Here is a 21,251-nt window from a genome sequence, read left to right as displayed (position 1 = left end):
ATGGAGGAGGAGGACCTAGCAGATACTCCTCGGATTGTGAAACTTTACCTCGATGTTTTGGTTTAGCATAGTCTACTCCAAACGGAACCCAGAAACTCAGCTTGGCCGAAGATCTGGTGCAGTGGGATGCACAAGAGGGGAGTTACTCCGCTCCTTTGTCAACAGATGCCTCGATTTTGATACTAAAGTCACTGATGTCTCTTTGAGCTTCAGGGATACTGAGAGCTGACAGTATTCTACTGGATGACTTTATGAAATGGAATTCCTGATTATGATACTGATTTGTTCTTGACTTCTTGTGAGTGCAGGAATTGATAGCCGAAATGACTGCAGCATTTTGGTCTGATTGATCTCGTATAGACATGGTTGCAATAGGGGTTAGTCAATCGGACATCGATGAGGTCCCGATTGGACCTAGATGTGATTGCTAGCTACATTGCCGATAAATCATGGTCTAAGATCCGAATGAATGTTGAATGTCATGTGATGTCTAGTGATGTCCTGTGATGTCGTGTGATGTGACTGTCGATTTTGTACATGTGCTAGATGTGTGTTCCTAGTACGTAGGTACTAACAGTCAGTGTCTGCTAAGACGGTTTATGGCTTTTGTCGGTTTTGCAGGCGTAATCGCGGTCGATTACAATGTTTTCAAGAGGGGGGTATGCCAGAAAGTGATGACGTGGCGGACAGCAGAAACCCTAATTTCTGCCAAAAACCCTAAAATTCCTGCAAACCCTAAAAACTGCCAGAAACCCTAATTCGCAGCAAACCCTAATTTCTGGAAACCCTAACTGCTGGCTGAAACCCTAATTTCTGGCACCAATGCCACGTGGCAGGGTTGTACGGATTTTCCGGAAATTGCGCCGCAATTTGTGCTGGCAGCTTTTGGGCGTTGCTTTTTTGCATGAAAGAGAGAGAACTTGCTTTTTTTAAAATTAAAAAAAAAGAGACTCTCTAAGAGAGAGAACTGATGCTTTTGATTTTGAAAGCTTTTGGGGCTCTGCTTTTGGGCATCCCTTGTAACCTTTAAATTAGTGGTGAGGGCCTCACTTCTCAGAGCATTTGGACGCAGAGTCTGAGAGTGAAACCCTAACCGCTCTCTTGTACTTTGATGATTGATTAATATAAAAAGAAATACCGAAAGGGGCGCCAGTCTTTGGGGCCAATATCTCTAGGCACGGAACTCCGCCGGGCCAGTGCAAATCTATTGTGATCTGTGAATTGTTTTGAAGTGGTTATTTGGTGTTGTCGCGGTTGATTCTTGACTTGGAGTGTCCAAGTCTGCTACAAACGCTCCCCAGACATCCCGTCTGCGTGGTTCGGAGGTTCAAACAATAGCAAACAACATTTCTCACTACTCCACTCGGGAGTAAAGTCACCAATCATTGAAACCAGTATTACAACCAGAGTCAAACAATTCAAATCGGCACCAAGACAGGTTCAAAACAGATACCATCCATTTCAAACAAAGTCCAAACAGGATCACCAAACAAGTTCTCAAACAGATTTCAAACTTAAAAAGCAATCTCGACATCGATCGAGCTCGAAAAGTCGACTGATTTTCCATCCTGAAACCTACACCAAAAAGTAGGGCTAGGTTCATTCCATAAGGTCATAGCCGACCACAGCATGGTCCATCAGCTCTTGGACAAACAGTGTTTTCATTGGCGGCGATGGTAGTCCCAAGATAGCAATCGCACTGGATCTCCAAGGTCATCTGCTCGTGAAGAGACATCTACTGAGAGATGTCGAGAAATTTCAAGTTATAATCTGCTAGAATTTCCATGGCAAGCATTTCAGGATACCCCACTCTGCCAGAAGTTGCACTCCGAAGGAAGATGTTAGAAACCATATAACTTTGGGCAAAAATTTTCTTGAAAGCTTGCCAAGTCCTTGGAGTGTGCTGCTTGGTAGCTATAGACATCAACATCTGCATGGCACTGCCTCTGAGAAAAACAGTGACTCGAAACAAATCTTGGATCCTTCTTTGCAAGTGATCTTTTTGGCTTATGCCCTGTAAGACATGAGCGGTGAAGACAGGAGCGCGCCCGATGCGCGATGAAGTAAGGGTGTGAGTGGCTAGTAAGTCCGGCCTGGAGGGCGAAGATACCTCGAATAAATTCCAGAAGTCTCTGGTTCGCTCTGTGTGCTCTTTTGTGGGACCGGTATGCTTTCAGAAAAGCACACGCCTTATGCTCTGATACCACTATCACAAGACGGGCACCACGTGCCAATAGAAAAGAACAGATTGAACAGACTTTTAGCACTTCAATAACAACTGAACTGAAAGAGAGACGACACGCGACACAGAGTGGCGGAATTCCACCCCAGAGAGTATTGGTCCCAAACCTTGGCGCCCCTTTCGGTATTCCTTTATATTGCATCAACACAGTACAAGCCGGTACTCCAGACTCTGCACCTTCTCCAAGAAGCATGCCAGAGAATGAGCCCTAACCTCATATTTAAAGACCCTTGGCCTAAAAAGCAATTACAGTGAAAAGCCTTCAAACTCAAAAGCATCTGGTCCAAAAGCAAAGCTAAAAAGCTGCCAGCTCAATTTACGGAAATCCGTACAGTCTTGCCACGTTAGCACCGCCAGCGTGAAAAGCGGAAATCCGTACAGTTTTGCCACGTCATCAGCCAACGTGATTTTCAAAAATCTGCCACGTCATCAGCCTGCTTCGCAAGTTGTTGTTGTTGTGTGTGTGTGTGTTATTCCTGCTTTATTTCCTTTATGTCACTTGGGGCCCCATCGGTCGGGGTCCCCATAAGTTGGGAGGACTTCTTCTGTTACTTGTTCTTCTTAGGGTTTAGGCCCCTCGGCCCACATCTGCAAGTTGGCTTTATTCTTCAAGCTTTGACACGTCAGCAGTTTGTGACAACCCGGCTTTGCTTTCCACTTCATAGCCGACTTGAGAAGCGAGTGGATGGTAGCATGTCATCGTGAATGGACCTCGTCAAGTGGATGATTCTTCAGAGTCTTTGCATATTGTGGATCCTTGGAGTACTTAATCATTTGCTTAGCACAAGTGTCAACCTGCAATTGACGCTAGTACTCCATGCTGTCGAATTCCCTTGGTGGGAACGGGCCATGCTCTTCCCTCGATTCCTCAAAAGGAGACCTGCCCCCGTTAGAAGTCCCGTTGGTATCTACTAATCCCCCGCTAGGGTTGGGGCTGACTTCGTCATCACAAAGTCAGGTAGTCAACAACTATCTCTTCACCGGATTCACTGACGAGAATCCATGTGCGCTGCAAGAAAGGGATCAGATCCCCGTAGAAGAAGAATCGTCTGAGCTCTGATACCACTGTAGTAGACTTGGGCTCTTCAAGCAACACATGTGAGAAAACTGCAAACAATTGAACTGAACCTGAAAAAAGGGAGAGAGAGAGAAGAGGAGAGTTGACACGGAATGGCGGAGTTCCGTCCCCAAATGCACTGGCCCCAAAGACTGGCACCCTTTCTCAGTATTTCTGTATTATTTCTTTGCTAGAGTACAATGTCCTCTCTCTTGTAGTGCTCCCAAGCTAATCTACTAAGAGGCGGCCCTGGCACACTTATAAAGGCTCCTGGCCAAAAGCATACACTGAAAAGGATTACGCCAAAAGCTAACGCCCAAAGGGCTGGCCAAAAAATGCAGAAATTGGTACAGCAGCTTCGCATTTTACGATTCGTCCGTACAGCCCTGCCATTTAACGTTGTTTATGCAAATCGTGCTCCTTGCTTTATTTTTAGTGGGTTAGGTCCCTCGACCGCATTCTCATAAGTTGGGAGGGGGTAGGGTTTAAGAACCTAACCCCTTCTGGCCTCTTGGTCAAGATCTACAAGTTGGGCCTGGCCACATCACACTTTCGTAACTCTATCACCCTTTCAATACGATCTACATGTGTCACATACACAGTTGTCTGATTCAAAGAGGAATCTGGTTATTAAATGTGATTAGATGCAGGATTATGTGAGGTAGACATGGATAGACCCACTGACTCTATGGATAGATCATTTCTTGCAAGGCCAAGGGCCTGGCCACATCACACTTTCGTAACTCTATCACCCTTTCAATACGATCTACATTTGTGACATACACAGTTGTCTGATTCAAAGAGGAATCTGGTTATTAAATGTGATTAGATGCAGATTATGTGAGGTAGACATGGATAGACCCACCGACTTTATGGATAGATCATTTCTTGTAAGGCCAAGGGCCAACCTAGGAGGTCACGGACCTAGGCCAAGGGCCTGACTGCATGGTGTGGATAGGGAATCCTAAGAATGGACTAGGGCTAGGAGTCCGAGAGCCTATATAAAGGACAGTAGGGAGGAGGATTTCGCAATGCAGTTCCCCTGGGTCTCTTCAATGGTATCAGAGCTTCACACTATTTTGGGACAAAGAAGAAGGTGCGGTCCTAAAGTTAGCAGGCTTTGCATGTGGTGGAGAAGTCGTCGAAAAACAACCGTGTGCAGGCGCTCTTGGATCGGGGAAGGTCAAAGGTTGACTAGAGAAAAACTACGAGAGCTTGGGCTCGTTGGGATCGCAAAGCCAAGGAGAGCATATTTCGTCTCTAGAGCTCGGCTTGTAGCGCAACAGAGCTCTCTCTCTCTCTCTCTCTCTCTCTCTCTCTCTCTCTCTCTCTCTCTCTCTCTCTCTCTCTCTCTCTCTCTTTATACGCATCTGCTGCAGCGCCATCGTTATGTCTTTGCTTGCTTTTCAAACACTGGGCACCCAAGGCCACCCTAAAAAAAAGTTTCTACGGGTGCGTGCCCACCTTTGGCACACACCCCTCAAGGCTTTGCTTAGCCAAGCTCGGCGATCCGAGGCCGCTGATCTTCCAAAGTTGTACAAGGCAAGCACCAACAGCAGAGGCTGCAAATTTTTCAGCACGGCTTGAAATTTTGCGGAGCTTAAAATTTTGCTAAGCTTACTTGAGTTATTGGTTTTTTGAACTTGCTATCGAATTTACCATATCTATTTACAAGGCTTGTTGAAAAGACGGTTTTCAAACACCGGTCTCGGCAACCGCACCGATTCGACAATCAAACAAAGTCAACCAATCTCCAACTCAAGTTCGGGCAATCATCAAAGTAATTTTTGTATAGAAAATGGTTTTGTTTCGACGTAGCCGCCATCTACTGGTGGTTTCGATTCCGCACGGCCTAGCAATATTGTGATAGCGGTTCTTCTGCTACTGTCATCCGACGATTTTTGAGATAAGGTACTATCTTTTCTCTTGCTAGCACAGCACATAGCACCATGGATTCGGACATGGACATGCAACATATGTTTGATTTTGAGCATTCTGCACATGTTCCACTTGCCAATGCCACGTGGCCAACTACTATCACAGAGGGTACCTGCACGACAGCGGGGTCGGATAAAAGCTATGAGTTTCTTGACATGCAAGAGTTTCGCGCACTGCAAACACTATAATAGGCTTGGAAACTCCAAGCGAGAAATCAATAGCAACACACGAAATAGAAACTTCAAAATCACTGAACTTTAATAGAGAGAGTCGACACGGCCCGACGTAGTTCCGTGCCCAGAGGTATTGGCCCCAAAATCTAGGGTCCCTTTCGATATTTCTTTATCATTAATCATTGCAAAGTACAACCCCCGAGGGACCTCTGCTCTGAGACTCTGCCAAATGCTCTGTAGAGTGAGGCCCCAAGGGCTCTTATAATCAGTACAATGAAAAACTTCAGGTCCAAAAGCATCTCAGGCATAGTAACATGGAACGGCGGGTCAGGAACGGGGATGGGGATGGGGACGGGACGGCAAAAGTTAGGGAACGGGGACGGGCGTTAGAACGACAAAAAAAAAAGGAAAGTTTTTTTGGCATTTTTTGACCTACACTCATGTCACACACATAGAGCCTCACTTTGACCACAAATTTACACTAAATAGACCAAAGAACATGAGTCATATAGACGCAAATGTGCTAATAAAACATCGAGAAATTTTAAAGTTCAAAAACATGGCTGTTGGAGAGGAACTGGCCGTTAGAAACGATCAGTTCTTCAAATTTTAAAAAAAGTTGACTGTTTGACTGTCGTCCTCCGGACGTTTTGGCTGCGTTCCCACCTGGCAGGCATGTCACATGCACATCCAACTCTATGTGCATGTGGACAAGCTACTTCATGTCTAGGGTTCAGGTCGGCTTAGGAAGTGTTATGGCACCTTTGTGAGCCTGTGCGCAGGCCGTGCATGTCCAGGCACTTAGAGTAGTTGCATATCCTCTGGTTGCACACATCATGATCATCAGAATTACAGTCAGTAGCCATCATGAGCATTTTACAGTGCCAAGATCTGTCCTTTGCGACCTAATGCATTTGCAACAGAGTTAGCTTTTCCAGGCACATACTCAATCAACTCAAAAAATTGTGACCACCGTGCTTGGCAATCACTCCAATGTGCACTAGGCATAGACTGGAGCCACTTGAGGGCTTGGTGATCTGTGCGAACTGTGAACTCTACCATACAGAAAATGATTCCAATGCTTAAGAGAGTGAATGATAGACAACAGTTCTTTATGATAAACTGAATAGTTCTTTTCTGCACTATTGAGGTTTCGACTGAGGAAAGCAACTGGACGACCATGCTTCTGAAGCACAGCGCCGATGGCGACATTGCTCGCATCCGTCCATACCTCAAAGGGGTCATCCCAAGAGGCAAGGATAAGACACGGCGCTTCTGTCATCGCAACCTTGAGAGCTGCGAAAGCCTCAATGGCTGCTTCGGGTAAATCCACGCGCTGACGGCGAGTCTTTACCCCTTTCAAAACATCTGTCATGGGTGCGGCAATGCGTGCAAAATTCTCTATGTGCGAACTATATGCTTGACATAAACCAAGAAAAGAACGCACATCATATGCAGTTTTGGGCAAATCCAAATTACGTACTTGTTCCAACTTCGCGGGGTCTAGCTTCACGCCTATTGCAGGAATGATATAACCCAGATAAGTAACTTCAGTGAGAAAAAACTCAGATTTCTTAGCTGCAATGTACAACTGACAGTCAATCCAAATGGGTTAGTACTCTTTCCACATCCCTTTCATGTTTATCCCATGATGCAGAAAAAATGAGAATATCATCAAGAAAGATGAACACACATACACGAACTATATCGCCAAAACGGCCTACCATGAGACGGTTAAATGTACCCACGGCACCTGTCAATCCAAAAGGCATTACTACATACTCCCATTGCCCTCGCTCTGTGCAAAAAGCGGTCTTGTAGATGTCGCCTTTGAATACCCCTACCTAATGGTATCCACTTTTGAGATCGACCTTACTAAAGACCTTTGTCCCATTGAGCCTATCGAGGATATACTCAATGCGAGGCATCGGAAACTTGTTCTTGACGGTCATCTTGTTCAATGCTCTGTAATCAACACACAAACGAGACAAACCATCTTTCTTAAAGACAAACAAAATAGGAGCAACAAAAGGACTTTCACTAGGACGTATGAATCCTCTAGCCACCAACTCTGTGAGCTGCCGCTCTAACTCTTCTTCATGTTCTTGTTCAAACGGTAGAGAGCCTTATCGACAAGCTGTGCCCCCTCCGTAAGCTCGATGCCATGGTCCTCCGGCCGCTCGGGTGGGAGACGGGATAGAAGATCATCCTGCAAGAAGAGATGCTTAAACTTGGTAAACAAAGCTGAATACCTGTCTGGAGTCTGAATGCTCTGGGTAACTAGAGAGGCATAAATGAATGCCGCTTGTGCTCCTCGTCGTAATTCACACTTTGCTTGCACATGAGAAATGAGAGGCAAAGAATGCAGACCCTCCTCACAACGAATGATCATGGGAGAGTCACTTTTGGCATTTAATATGAGAATATTGTCCTCCCAATCAATGAGAGGGTTATGCTCACGAAACCATCTAATGCCCAAAAGCATATCACATCCTAAAAGAGGAGGTACGACAAATTTCCTACGGAAGGCAGCTTGTTGAACTGTAAACAACACATCAAGGCACTCTTGCATGATGAGAGAGTCCATACCGGGAGCGAAGCCAGACACCTCGAGAGGAGATGTCTGACTAACCTCTAGGCGGGCTCTCTCTACAAGAGGCGCACTAATCACATCATGCATACTGCCTGGATCAAACAATATGACAAAACGTTGACCCTTGACATGACGTCTTCTTTGTGGGGGGTCTTGCTTGAGAAGGTGCACTGTGGATGTCAGGTCCCTGCTGCCTCTTCTGCTAGAAAGTGCTAGCGCTAGGTTTCTTATATACAAGCTTGTGAAAATTGCCCTACCCAGTTTCCAACAAAAGTCACTTAAAAATAATAAGTGAAAAATGTCAAAAATAGGGAAAATAGGTTCTGTGCATTGGAAAATGCTCCTGATGGATTCTGATGGTAATGCTGATGATCATGTTGTGTGCAACCAGAGGATATGCATCTACTCTAAGTGTTTGGACATGCACAGTCTGCGAATAGACTCACAAAAGTGCCAGATCTCTTCCCAATCTAGACTGACTGAACTGAACTGAACCCATGTCATGAAGTATCTTGTCCACGTACACATAGGGTTAGATGTGTCACGTGACATTCTTGGCCACTTCAATCCACTTCTTGGCCTCCTCTCTTGCCTCTTGCTTGAGGTTCTTCTTGACAGCTTTGACCCATCCGTCCTTTTGCGCATCCAGCTCCTTCTCAATGCTCCCTGTAATCTCCTTGGTGATCTCTTCTTTGATGGCCTTCCAAAAGAGAGACTTTCTTTCTCCTCTTTCCATCTTCTCTTCCTCTCCTCTTGCTTGCGGAGAAAAGCTGTTTTCACTTCTCTTCATGCTTCTTTCATCTCCTTCTTCCAAGCTTTCATTTCTATCTCCAATGTCGAAATGTGCTTGTTGGTGAGTGCAAATTTTGCCTTGCTAGCCATTGGTGTGAGTGGGGAAGACATTCTCCTTTCCCGAGAGAGAGAGAGAGAGAGAGAGAGAGAGAGAGAGAGAGAGAGAGAGAGAGAGAGAGAGAGAGAGAGAGAGAAAGAGAGAGAGAATTTACATGGTAGACATGGGGTGGTGGAGTTTCACTCCTAGATCACTGGCCCCAAAACCTTGGCATCCCTTCCGGTATTTGGTTTATATTGCTTGACAAAAGATACAACTGTCAGGGAGATTTGTCTTTGCTTCTGTACACTTAAGAATCCCAAAAAGAGCTCATATTCAATGGCCCTTGGTCTCAAAAGCAACTGCTATGAAAAGCTAGGCTCCTAAAAGCTCCCAGGTCCAAAAGCATGGCGCTCAAAAGAAGTTCCACAATTTGCGGCTGTCTGTACTCATGCCACGTCAGTAGTTCCACGATTCGCGGGCAGCTTGCCAATCATCACCTTTTTAGGGTTTTATTTGAGTGCTCTACAGGTTGTCCAAGTTTGGGTCTTTATGAAGGGGATCGGGGAGCACAACAGATTGAGTAGTGAGATCTTTGTGCACACAGTTGCGGCACAACTTGAGCAGTCACACAGAGAGGTGAGAGAGAGAAGGAGACACACACACGATGTGGGTGGGGAGACTGTGAAGTGGCAGCTCCCCCTATATAGTATACTCACTATAAGTATAGGGTAACAGTGGACGGGCGTCCATGACCTGGGCGACCGGTCAAGGCACATAGGCCTTAACCCCAACAACCTCCCACTTAAAGGCCAATGTGCCTTTAAGCAAGATCTACTAGTGTACAACTAATAGAAGGTGAGATATTCTCTCAACCTATGCCCACTGACTCTCGATGAGCTAGTGCATCCGGCTCTACTGATAGACAAACATCCTGCTGCGGAAGCCACACAGAGCTAGCTCCAAGCTCTGCAAAGAGTCTACAAGAGCTCATGCACTCCTGCAAGTATCGGTCCAATACCTGCAAACCTCCCCTATGCTCTATGCCGAGATCAGTCATCGAACAACTAATCAACCCTGCTGCAAATGCTCCCACTGCAGCTGCTATGTCGGGCCTCGAGATCAGCATCTTGTACATGAGGACACCGAACGTTGATGCAACCCTGGCAACCTCTGCCACCTCCAACTCAAAACTCAACTCATGGCAATCCTGTCCCCTATCATAGAGACCATGGCACTCTGACTCCGAGCTCTGGAGTGACTCCTCGTGCCCACCACATATCACATGTGTACCAAGAGTATCCATCTGTCCTGAATCTGCATCAAGCTCTGGCATAAGCATATCAAGAAATGACTCCACAATAGCCGACATCTCAGCATCCATGTGAGTCATCTCTGTCATCACCTCTGATGACTCATCCTGCTGTGACTCACTAGAGCTGTCCCGCTCTACCTGTGCATCCGTAGACGCAACCTGCACAACAAGGTCACTGCTCTATACTCCATGCAAAGCATCCTGCAACCCACAAGCAAAAGAGACTCGCCTGCTCTCTCGCTCTCTACCTGGCTGCATGATCACAGAGACAACACCGTCTCTCCCGTGATCCACATGCAATGGGTAACCTGTACCACTCCTGGCACCTCTCGCAATCACTAGCGAACCCAAATGCATCACAAAATCTCACTCTCGTAGCGAAATCTGACATCCACTATCCCGTAACTGTCTGACTGAGATCAAATCCCGTCTTAGATCTGGCACATAACGCACATGACGCAGGGTAAATCTCATACCAGTGGGCAAGGACAAACATACGTCTCCTGCACCCTCAATGTCATACGCAACACCATCAGACATGTGCACACAACCAAGTCTCCCACTAGAAAGCTTGCTAAACCACTCACGATGCGACGTGACATGGAAAGTAGCATCTGAATCTAGTAACCAATGTGAAGACAATGTGCAATCTGATATGCAATCCGTAGACATAAGATCGTCTGAAGAGAAGCTAAATGTAAATGTGACATCACCGTCGCAAGCATACTCAATAACCACCATACTAATCTCACTAGAATCTGTCATGCCCAAATCTGCATCACGCATCTGTCGCCTCCGTTGTCTCAAACGCCTGAAACATCGACGCCTAATGTGCCCTTTATGTCCACAATGCCAACATGTCAAGTCTCTATGCCGTCGAGACTTGCGTGTGGAACCAATCTCTCCCATGGACATAGAAGTGGGACTAGATTCCTCTGTAGACATGGATGTCGCGTACATAGCATGTAAACTCTGCCATAAAGCATGAGTTGTAGTCTCTCTCGAGACCTGCCAGTAAACAGACTCAACCAGATGCAAACAAATCGTAGACATGGCTAACTCATCAAGATCCTGCCAAACATCATCACGCATAGACTTGGGCTTCGCCGATAAACCACGCAAGGGTTTATCCTGCCCCAAATCCGCCAATGCAACAACCATATGCTCCTTCCAAGCAACAAAATCTGCACCATCAAATTGTGTCAGACCATAACGCTGGAAGTCAAATGAAAAATCAGCCATAATGCTCCCAAAAGAGCAACCAACAATGAGTAGAAAATGTCAACCAACTCAGCCCTACACTGGCTCGAATCGCATCAACAAAAGTCTGCAAATATGGCTGCAAATCAGCCCCAAAATTCAGCTCTTAAACAGCTGCATAAACAAGTCACAAACGTGTCCCAGATCAGCCTACAACTGAGCCATACATGGACACCTGCAAAGAGGAAACAATGGCTGAAAATTCAACGCCCAAATAAGCCCTCAAACCTGCCTATAAACTTGTAAACCTATAGCTGAAACCTGGTGAAAAACCTCAAGCCATTAGTGCTCGAATCCGGCTACCTAGCTCGTAGCCACACAAGCATACATCACAATACTCACTCCTGTGAGTGTGCCAAGATAACTGTACGCCTGTCAAACCGTGAGCGAATCACCAAGCCCACACTGTGCGGTATCGATGCATACACACGCACAAATCTCCCACCTGCAGAGAACACCGCACGCAAATGCTGAGTGCAACCCGCAATCTCTACCTAGATCACATAAATGATGCGCATAAAACTCCTGGGAAAATTTCGCCAGAGTTTCGTCAATAAAACGGCCACAAAACCAGTAACCAAACTGACTGCACGCTCAAAACCATGAGCAACCAAAGCGCATCAAACCGCACTCCAAATGCATGCACCAATCTCCACACTTTGCATACATCATTGCAAACACCTGCAAATCTAGTACACAAATATCTGCTCTACCTGTGACTGCCAAAAAACATGCTCGAGGCATACATTGCCGAGCTCAAAATGCAATCACATTAGTCTCCCTGAGCATCAAACCACATAAGGCATACATCGTATCCTCCCACCTATGAGAAAACTTGCAGCAAATATCACTCTCACATTTGAGAGCAAGCCATGTGTGGAATCCTCAACACACAATAAACAACTGCTGCTGCAGAAAATTCAGCATTCAGAATTTTAAAATTCTGATATGACGAGCGCGTCCGGAGCATGCCAAAACCCCAAGGTAGACTCCTGGATCACATGTATCCGAGTCCGGGTGTGAAAGCTATGCCAAAAACCTCCGTTTCGGCCCAAAAACGCAGCATAAACTGCCAAAAGAGGGCTGAAAAATGCAGCTCCTCAACCGTAGCTCGAATGAAGTTTTTGATGGCTCGAATGGCTTCGAAAGGGGGGTAAAACACTAGGAATTCTGGTGGAAACGCTCTCGGAAAGCTGAATTTGCCGATGCCGAAATCGAAACCCTGTTTGCACTCTTAAAAGTGCGCGCGTACGCGGACGCGAAAAACAGCAAGCACAAAACCTCGCTCTGATACCAATTGAAGGGGATCGAGGAGCACCACAGACGGAGAGTGAGAGAGAGAGAGAAGGAGACACACACACGATGTGGGTGGGGAGACTCAAAGAGTGTCCCAGCCCCCTATACACTTATGCTATGTATAAGGTATACAAGTCAGTGGGCGCCCAGACTCTGGGCGGCCGGGCAAGGAACAGGCGCCTATACCCCAACAACCTCCCACTTAAAGGCGACTATGTCTTTAAGCAAGAGAACCTAGTCTAAAGACTACAAAAGGCGAGAGAAAAACGCTCTCAACCGATGCCCACTGGCTGGCTGTGATCGTGTGCATCCGGCTGTCCTGCTCCCGTGTAAGTCCATACACCGCCAGACGTACCACACACGTATTGCAAGTATGTACGCAATACCTGCTTAGAAGTATCTCGCACAACTGACTCTCTGCTTTGCTCAGTCACTAGCAAGGCATGCATGTCTGACTCTTGAAAGTGCGCACGCGCGCGGAAGCGATTTCGGGAATGAAACTGGCTCTCCGCTGTCGTCGTGACTGTGCACACACGCGCTCCCTCCGCACCTACGCTCTGATACCAATTGAAGGGGATCGGGGAGCACCACAGACGGAGAGTGAGAGAGAGAGAGAAGGAGACACACACACGATGTGGGTGGGGAGACTGTGAAGTGGCAGCTCCCCCTATATAGTATACTCACTATAAGTATAGGGTAACAGTGGGCGGGCGCCCATGACCTGGGCGACCGGTCAAGGCACATAGGCCTTAACCCCAACACTTTAATTGCCCTAACCCCCTAGGGGTTGTGCCATGTCACCAACTTATGACATAACCCCCTTCTTGAAAGAAGAGTAATCGTCCGCGATTAGACCTGCAAAATTCAATCCGATTCTTTAGCAGACACTGCCTTTATGCATACATGCCAATGCCCATCATTTCGAGAAAACACATTTTGTAGCATGCATTACATCCTACAGGTCCAAAATACCCCCCCCCCCCCCATTATATTGCTTGACAAAAGATACAACTGTCAAGGAGGTCTATCTTTGCTTCTATACACGCAAGAATCCCAAAAAGAGCTCATATTCAATGGCCCTTGGTCCCAAAAGCAACTGCTATGAAAAGCTAGGCTCCTAAAAGCTCCCAAGTCCAAAAGCGTGGCGCTCAAAAGAAGTTCCACAATTTGCGGCTGTCTATACTCATGCCACGTCAATAGTTCTACGATTCGCGGGCAGCTTGCCACATCATCACCTTTTTAGGGTTTTATTCGAGTGCTCGGCAGGTTGTCCAAGTTTGGGTCTTTAATTGCCCTAACCCCCTAGGGTTGCGCCATGTCACCAACTTGTGACATAACCCCCTTCTTGAAAGAAGAGTAATCATCCGCGATTAGACCTGCAAAATTCAATCCGATTCTTTAGCAGGCACTGCCTTTATGCGTACATGCCAATGCCCATCATTTGGAGAAAACACATTCTCTACAGTTCCAAAATAAACCCCCCCCCCCCCACCCACCCACCCCACCGCCCCAATGTATATTGGAAGAGAGATCACTATCTCCTTCATCTCCTATGGAGCCTGATGGAGTGGCTTCTCTTAGGACTCCTGTAGGTCGTACTTGCTAAAGATGATATTTCTATTGCCATGTTGACATAATATGAGGAAAATGTTCCACTTCTTGTATTTGAGAGAGTTGTAAATGCTAGGAGATTTGAGAGGTTGAAAATAAAAAAAGAGGTATTTGAGATTACTTATATTTTGTAATCAGCATCTTTGTATGTGTTATCTTCGGGTATGTGCCCTCAAGATGTTTTAAGTAATTTGGTTTTGGTGGGGGGGGGGGGGGGGGGGGGGGGGGGGGGGGGGGAAAGAGAAAGATTCCATTATCGCTCAAAGGATATCTTCATTGGCAGTTCAAACTATGAGAATGGGGGTCTTCTCACTCTTTAAGTTTTTCCTTGTACTTTTGTGACTTCAGTATCGTACTTTTCTTCGATATATAATTGCCCATTACAAAAAAAAGAGATTCAATCATCGTCCTCTGAGGTTAAATATGACCTATAGGACCAAAACAAACATATCATGTGGTGATAAGTGACTCTCGAGACTCGATGCTTACGATTGTGGAAATGGCTGTGTGTGTGTGTGCGAGAGAGAGAGAGAGAGAGAGAGAGAGAGAGAGAGAGAGAGAGAGAGAGAGAGAGAGAGAGAGAGAGAGAGAGAGAAAGAAAGAAAGAAAGAAAGATTTTTAACGTCTATGTCAGGCCGAAATCGGCCTATGAGACAAATCAAATGTACATGGTGTGTATGTCATCCGTCTATCGGAAAGACAAATGAAACAAAACTGATACAAAACTGAACTGAATGTAGGTAATGGAGTATCTGAGGAGGGATGGGGCTCTATCTCTAGGGGTATATGCATGTCTATATGCTCAAGGTAGTACAATCATGAGAATGCATCAAGCTCTCTAGCTCCATCCTGTACAAATGGGGGGATGTAAGATGTGGTACATGGGCGGGGCTGGTGCCAAGGCTACCAGGATGAAAGCTGTCGGGTCGGCCCTCATCTGAGCTACTCGCTCCTCAGTGGCACGGCGCTCCCGGGCTCGGATCTCCTCGATCTGTCGGTGGTGGGAGCTCACGCCCCTGTAGCCTGTGACTCGTGGTCGTCGTCTAGCTCGGTTCACCTCCGCCTGTGGGAGTGTCACTCCTCTCTGAGTATCTGGTGAGGTAGGGGTGGCAATCCTCTGAAAGAAGTCTGTGAGCTGCGACTGTCTCCCCTCTGTCTGTGTAGCTGTGCGTGGCTGTAGTAGTGTGTCCCGATGGCTCTGTATCTCTAGTAAGAAATGTCCGAGCTGTCTCTGATCTCGAGAGTCCATGATCTCTCGGAGAGTGGGCTGTCCTCTGAATAAGGGCTCATACCTGCCTCTGATCTCAGTGTATGCTCTGCATCTACATACAAAGTGCTCCTCACTCTCCACCTCCTCTGTGCAGGCTCTGCAGACTCGCTCCTCCCTGGGAACACCAGTATGTCTCCCGATCTCAATCTCTAACCTGTGTGAAGCCACTCTCAGCTGACCAATCGCCACCCGTGAGCTATGTGGCATATATGTGTCCATATAGCGTGGTCTCTGTATGAACCCCCCAGACAATATGGTGAGAAACTGGTCTCTGTAATCTGACATCCTCGTCCCCAAGCCAGGTGACTCCCAGACTCTCCTAGTGTATAGCTGCCACAGATCCTGTCTCAATACCAAGTTTCTCTCACTACGAGAGAGGTGAACAGATGGTGAGTGGGGGTCGTACTGGAATGGTGGTAGGCTCTCCATGTCAAGACCGTGTCCCTCAAACCATGCTCTGACCTGTGAGTACCAAGCTCTCGCATGCCCACTCTCTGATAGCTGTATAGCTGCCTCAAATGCTCTACGAGTGAGTCTGTCAGGAGGTAGCTCTCTCATCCTCTGGATGAAGCAGACTGTCTGGAATAATGCCTCTACAACCATAGGTGGTGTGGCGAGCTCGGCTCTAATAATGTCATGTGGCACTGTCTTCTTGCTGCGGAGCAAGCGTGAGATCATACATACCTGTGGTCTCTCAAGCTGTGTCCACTGGTCATCTGTCAATCTTGGTGCCCATACTGCCGCCGAGTACATCAGGGCCGGGGTGACTAAGGTGTCAAAAAGCCAGCCCTTCGTGCGGGGCTCCTGAAAGTGTGCCTGGTGGCATCTCCGCTCTAGCATGGTCAGAGCTGCATATCCTCGGGTGAGCCTGTCAGCAGCAGCCTGCCTCATAGTGAAGGGTCCTGGTAGGCTGGTGAATGTGATGCCAAGATAGACATAGGAGGTGACTACATCAACCTGTCCTCCTGCTGCTGTGAAGGTGGCAGCGCTCCTCACTGCACTGGATGTGTGAAAGATCATGACCTTGGTTTTGCCAAGGTTCACAGTCAACCCCTTGTGTGTGCTGAAATCGTCCAAGGCCTCAAGATGGCGTTGCAAGCCCTCGGGTGACTCTGAAATCAACACAATATCATCAGCATATAACATGATGTGGACCGGAGTACCTGCCAAGTCGCTCCCCTCTCCCCCTGCTCGTAGTATGTAGTCGGAGATCTCGTCGATGTAGAGCCCAAAGAGTGTCGGGGAGAGTGGGCATCCTTGCTTAACACCAATGGTGCTAGCAATGGTCTCTGAAAAGCCGCCTGGGCAACGAACTCGACCCGTCACCCTCTCGTAGAGAGTATATATGGCCCAAATCATCTCTGTCGGTACCCCAATGCTGTGAAGGCGCTGGAAGAGTCTCTCGCGTGGGACTGTGTCAAAGGCCTTGCGGAAATCCACAAAGCAGCAGTAAAGCCTCTTCTTCCGCGCCTTTGCCCCATCAATGAGGCAGCGCAGAACGAAGATGTGGTCAGTGGTGGAGAAAGCTCGTCTGAAACCTGCCTGGCCTGGAGCTCGTAAACCCTCGGTCTCTGCGTAGCAGCTAAGCTGTGCCTCAAGTACTGCTCCATATAGCTTGGCCATCGTGTGGCCAATCATGATAGTCCTGTAGTTCCCTGGGTCCAGGGTGTCGCCAGATTTGTGGATAGGCACTATGGTGTGCTGTGTCCACTCCTCTGGGAAGCCCTCCCCTATAGCCCGGTTGAAGACATGTGCAATCAACGGGGCTATAGTGGAGGCCGCATAAATGATGTGCTCACTCTGTAATCCAGTGTGGTCAGCTGATCGTCTGTGCTGCATGCGGCGTATGGCCCTCTCTACCATCTCTGTTGTAAAGAAGGAGGAGCACGTGGGGCGTGGCTCATGTGGCTGTGGGATAGGAGGCTGCCCTGGCACCTCATAGAGGCGCTCTGCATAATCATGCCATATCTGTGGATCCTCAATAGCTGTGGTCGGCGGACGTGGCTCGCGCAGGGTGCGCCATGCCGTCGCGCTATCTATGCTCATGAATAGGCGGTATAGCTCAAGCTCCTGTGCCTCTTCGAATGCTCGCCGCTTTTGGCGTGTCAGCGTCTTCATATCTCGTTTGGCCTCTCTCTCTGTGATCTCTCCTAAGGCTCGCCGTGCACGGAGGCGTCGGTATAACTCTCTGCACTCATCATCATACCAGCGGTTCTGAGGCATAGTCCCGGGGGGGGGAGTGCGTCCTGTGTGAGTGGTGTGTGGAAAAGAGCTAATAGCTGAAGTGTGGAGAACGGAAGAGATATGTGATGTGAGAACTGAGAGTGGTGTGGATGGGTGGAGGAGGCATAGGCCATGCTCGACCTCGGCCGAGTAAAGAGAGGCTAGCTCATGTGTGAAATGGATGGTGGTGTGTGGAGTGTGTGCTGTGGAGCTATGTGGGATGGTATCTCCGGTGATGGAGAAAGAGAGGTATGTGTGGTCGGCTCCGATGGGTATGGGTGGAATGGTGAAGGATGTGATAAGGTGTATAGCCTCCCTGGGTCCCAGAATATAATCGACTGTACTCCCCCCTCCCTCTGTAACTCCATGTGGCATACAAGTCAGGCCCCCTGAGGTGGGCCACTGGGCCATCCCGTTATAAATAACGAGACGGTGCTGGGAGCCAAGTCGAAGTAGGTGTCGTCCGTAGGCTGTGACTGGAGCTCTGTCTGCTGTATCTCTCATAGTAGCCTCCTCATCTAGAGTGTGTAGTGCCTCTGGGTCCTCGTGGTCATATGTTTCACACTGCTCACTGTGCGTACGAGCATTGAAGTCTCCCATAAGGAAGACTTCACCCAGTGTGGAGTACTCCATAATCTCCTCCGTGAGGCATGCGTACGGTGACTCCTGCTCAATAGGGGCGAATCTGGAGCCTGTGGGAGCAAAGTAGCAAAGGGCAATGTAGACGATCCGGTCTCGTGAGAGCTCGAGGCGAATCCACATGTATCGGGCCTGTGGGTCCCGGGCAACAATCTGTAGTCTGCTGTGAAGCCCCTGTCTAAAGAGTATAGCCACTCCTCCTGAACCGCGAGTGGTGTGCTGGCGCATACATCCCCGATGTAGAGACTCCCACTGGAATCCATGTATCCGTGGTAACCCTCTCTCTGGGCTCTCGTGTGTCTCTGTAAGTAGAATGATGTCTCGACCTCTCATCACCTCCTCAAGTCTCTCTGGGTGTGTCCATAGGTCTCCATTGCAATTCCAAACCGTGACATGAATCTCCTCGTGTGTCCCACAGGCCGCGAGTCCCTATGCGATGGTCTTGCCATCAATGATAACCCTACCATCTCGATATACTGCCTTCTTCCCTTCTTTGCGGGCCTGGTGGACTCTAGGCATGCACGTGCGGCGGTGATCTTGTTGCATCTTTGTGAGGTCATCATCAAGATAAATCGGGGGGCCTTCTAGCCCTCTTAAGATGACCCTCTTTCGGAGGAAAGAAGTTCGAGACTCCTCGGAGGCGAATTGGAGGATGAGAGCTCTCTTCTTTGGATCTTTGCCGGCTCTCCAAACTTTGGAGAAAGGGATCTCTTCTTCCTTGTATCCCACTTTCTTGCATAAAGCTTTCCCATCGCTCTCGGGTGTAGACCCTTCTTCTTCTTTGATGCCGGTCACTCGCACATTGAGACGGCGAGCTTGTCGCATCTTCTCCTCCTCGATGGTTGTGTGTACGATGAGTACCTCATCTTTTTGGGCTTCCTCTCTTGCTACCTTCTTGATATTCTTTTTGACCACTTCGACCCATCCTTCTTTGGTGGCCTCTAATTTGTCCTCAATGCTTGCGGTGAGGGCTTTGGTGATCTCCTCCTTGAGGGCTTCTTTAGCCTCCTCTTTAATCTCTCCTTCCTCGGGGGTGAGGGATGTGATGGAAGCATGAAGGAGATCGATTTGTGCCTTCATCTCTTCTTGCTCTTTCCTCCATCTCTCCCTCTCCTTCTCGTTCTCCCGTTCCCTTCTCTCCTTCTCCTCTTTGAGGTTTTGGATTTCCGCTCTCATGTCCTCCTTCTCTTCGTTCCATAGCTTGATGAAGGTGGCTTTCTCCTCCCTCCATATCTCTCTCTCCATCCACCATTCTTTCATGTCCTTCTCCAATTGTGCAAGCCTCTTGTTCGTGAGCATGAAGGTTGTCTTCATTGTCGATTTCGGCGTCTTGATGATGGGGGAAGACATAATTGTATTCGGAGCTACCCTCTCTTCATATTGTGAAGAAGAGGGGAGAAGGGGAGTACGTGTATGTATGCGTGTATGTGTGTAGTGTGTGTGTGGGTATGTATCCGTGTGTGTGTGTGTGTGTGTGAGAGAGAGAGAGAGAGAGAGAGAGAGAGATGGCTGTGTGATCGGGAGAGAGGAGGGGCTGCGTGAGGGGGAGGCTGGGGGGGGGGCAGTTCAGCAGCAGGCGGCAACAGCAGGCGGGGGCAATGGCGGGAGTGACGCAGCAGGGGGAGTCGGCAGCGAATGGCAGCGGCGGCAGGTGGGGCTGCAGCAGCGGCTGTGCCGCGAACTGCTACAGCTGGGGGTGGGCAGCGCGCGGACACGCAGGGGAGGCTGGGGGGGGGCAGTTCAGCAGCAGGCGGCAACAGCAGGCGGGGGCAATGGCGGGAGCGACGCAGAGAGAGAGAGAGGCGGGGGCAATGGCGGGAGCGACGCAGAGAGAGCAGCTGCTTCACTGCAGAGAGAGAGAGAGAGAGAGAGAGAGAGAGAGAGAGAGAGAGAGAGAGAGTCTAGAGATATCCAGGAAGTGGCTGAGGAGTGCAAGGACCTGAGTTGGGGGCAGTTCAAGCCTCTACTCACAGACGCAGTGATTTCACACTTAAAACCGATTCAGGTAAGTTTTATGCTTAGTTACTTAATAATACATAAGCTTGTCCTCTCATTTTGTATGTCTTACTTCAGGTAAGATATGCGGAGATAACTGCGGATCCTGTGTATATTGATCGCATTCTTGCAAATGGAGAAGACAAGGCAAGGGAGATTGCTGATGTGACATTGGCAAATGCATACCAGGCAATGGGCTTCTTGCCTCGGCAGCGGCCAGTAGTTTGAGATGATTGTTTGCATTTACCTTTGCTATGCAGCTTGCATGTGTTGAAGGTTTTTGTGCAGCTCTTCCTCTACCTTGATCTATATATTCTGAGTTCATGAGCTGAAAAGTTTTGTGACAAACTCTCTACAAAGAATAGTGTGGCCTTGCCACCAGAAATCAACACAGACCTGCTTGTGACTACAAGCACACTGCATTTTCCCCATTTGGTTCATGTAAATTATTTTCTTTTTGTAGACAAGGGAAGAATCCTCTCCATCAACATTGTGTCTATGAGCTTCTCTATTTGACATCAGCAAGTTTGCTTGATCCAATCACCATTAAAGCCATTCTTTTTGCTAGTTATCAAGTAGACCCCTGATTCCTCTCTCTTGGGATAGTTTCCTACGACGTTAAAATTCTCTTCTTCTTCTTCACTCTCCCCCCCCCCCGCCCCAACCCACCACGGTAGTTCATTTTATTTTGTAGCATGTTTGTTTTCATCACTTTTATCCCTATTTTTGGTACTAGAGGACACACATGTACAATCTTGAGATCGGTATCTAGAAGGCGTTAATGAAGCTCTCACTCCTCGTTGGCTAGAT

General features: G+C 48.0%; 1 protein-coding gene across 2 annotated transcripts in view; it reads left to right on the top strand.

The window, feature by feature from the left end:
* Window positions 1–20,996, top strand: part of OVA4 (Nucleotidylyl transferase superfamily protein) — a 57,099-nt gene extending 36,103 nt beyond the window's left edge. For both annotated transcript variants that reach the window (XM_086486910.1, XM_086486911.1), the window contains 2 exons: window positions 20,362–20,451; window positions 20,520–20,996. In XM_086486910.1, coding sequence (XP_086343036.1) covers window positions 20,362–20,451; window positions 20,520–20,669 — 240 coding nt within the window. In that variant the 3' untranslated portion in view covers window positions 20,670–20,996. The remainder of the gene's footprint in view (window positions 1–20,361; window positions 20,452–20,519) is intronic.
* The last annotated feature ends 255 nt before the right edge of the window (window positions 20,997–21,251 follow it).

The sequence above is a fragment of the Adiantum capillus-veneris genome, chromosome 17 (genome assembly GCF_014529385.1).
Source record: "Adiantum capillus-veneris isolate H3 chromosome 17, ASM1452938v2, whole genome shotgun sequence".
In the NCBI taxonomy this organism is placed as follows: domain Eukaryota; kingdom Viridiplantae; phylum Streptophyta; class Polypodiopsida; order Polypodiales; family Pteridaceae; genus Adiantum; species Adiantum capillus-veneris.
The sequence above is the reverse complement of the archived record's forward strand: the minus strand, read 5'-3'. Positions and strand labels throughout refer to the sequence as shown.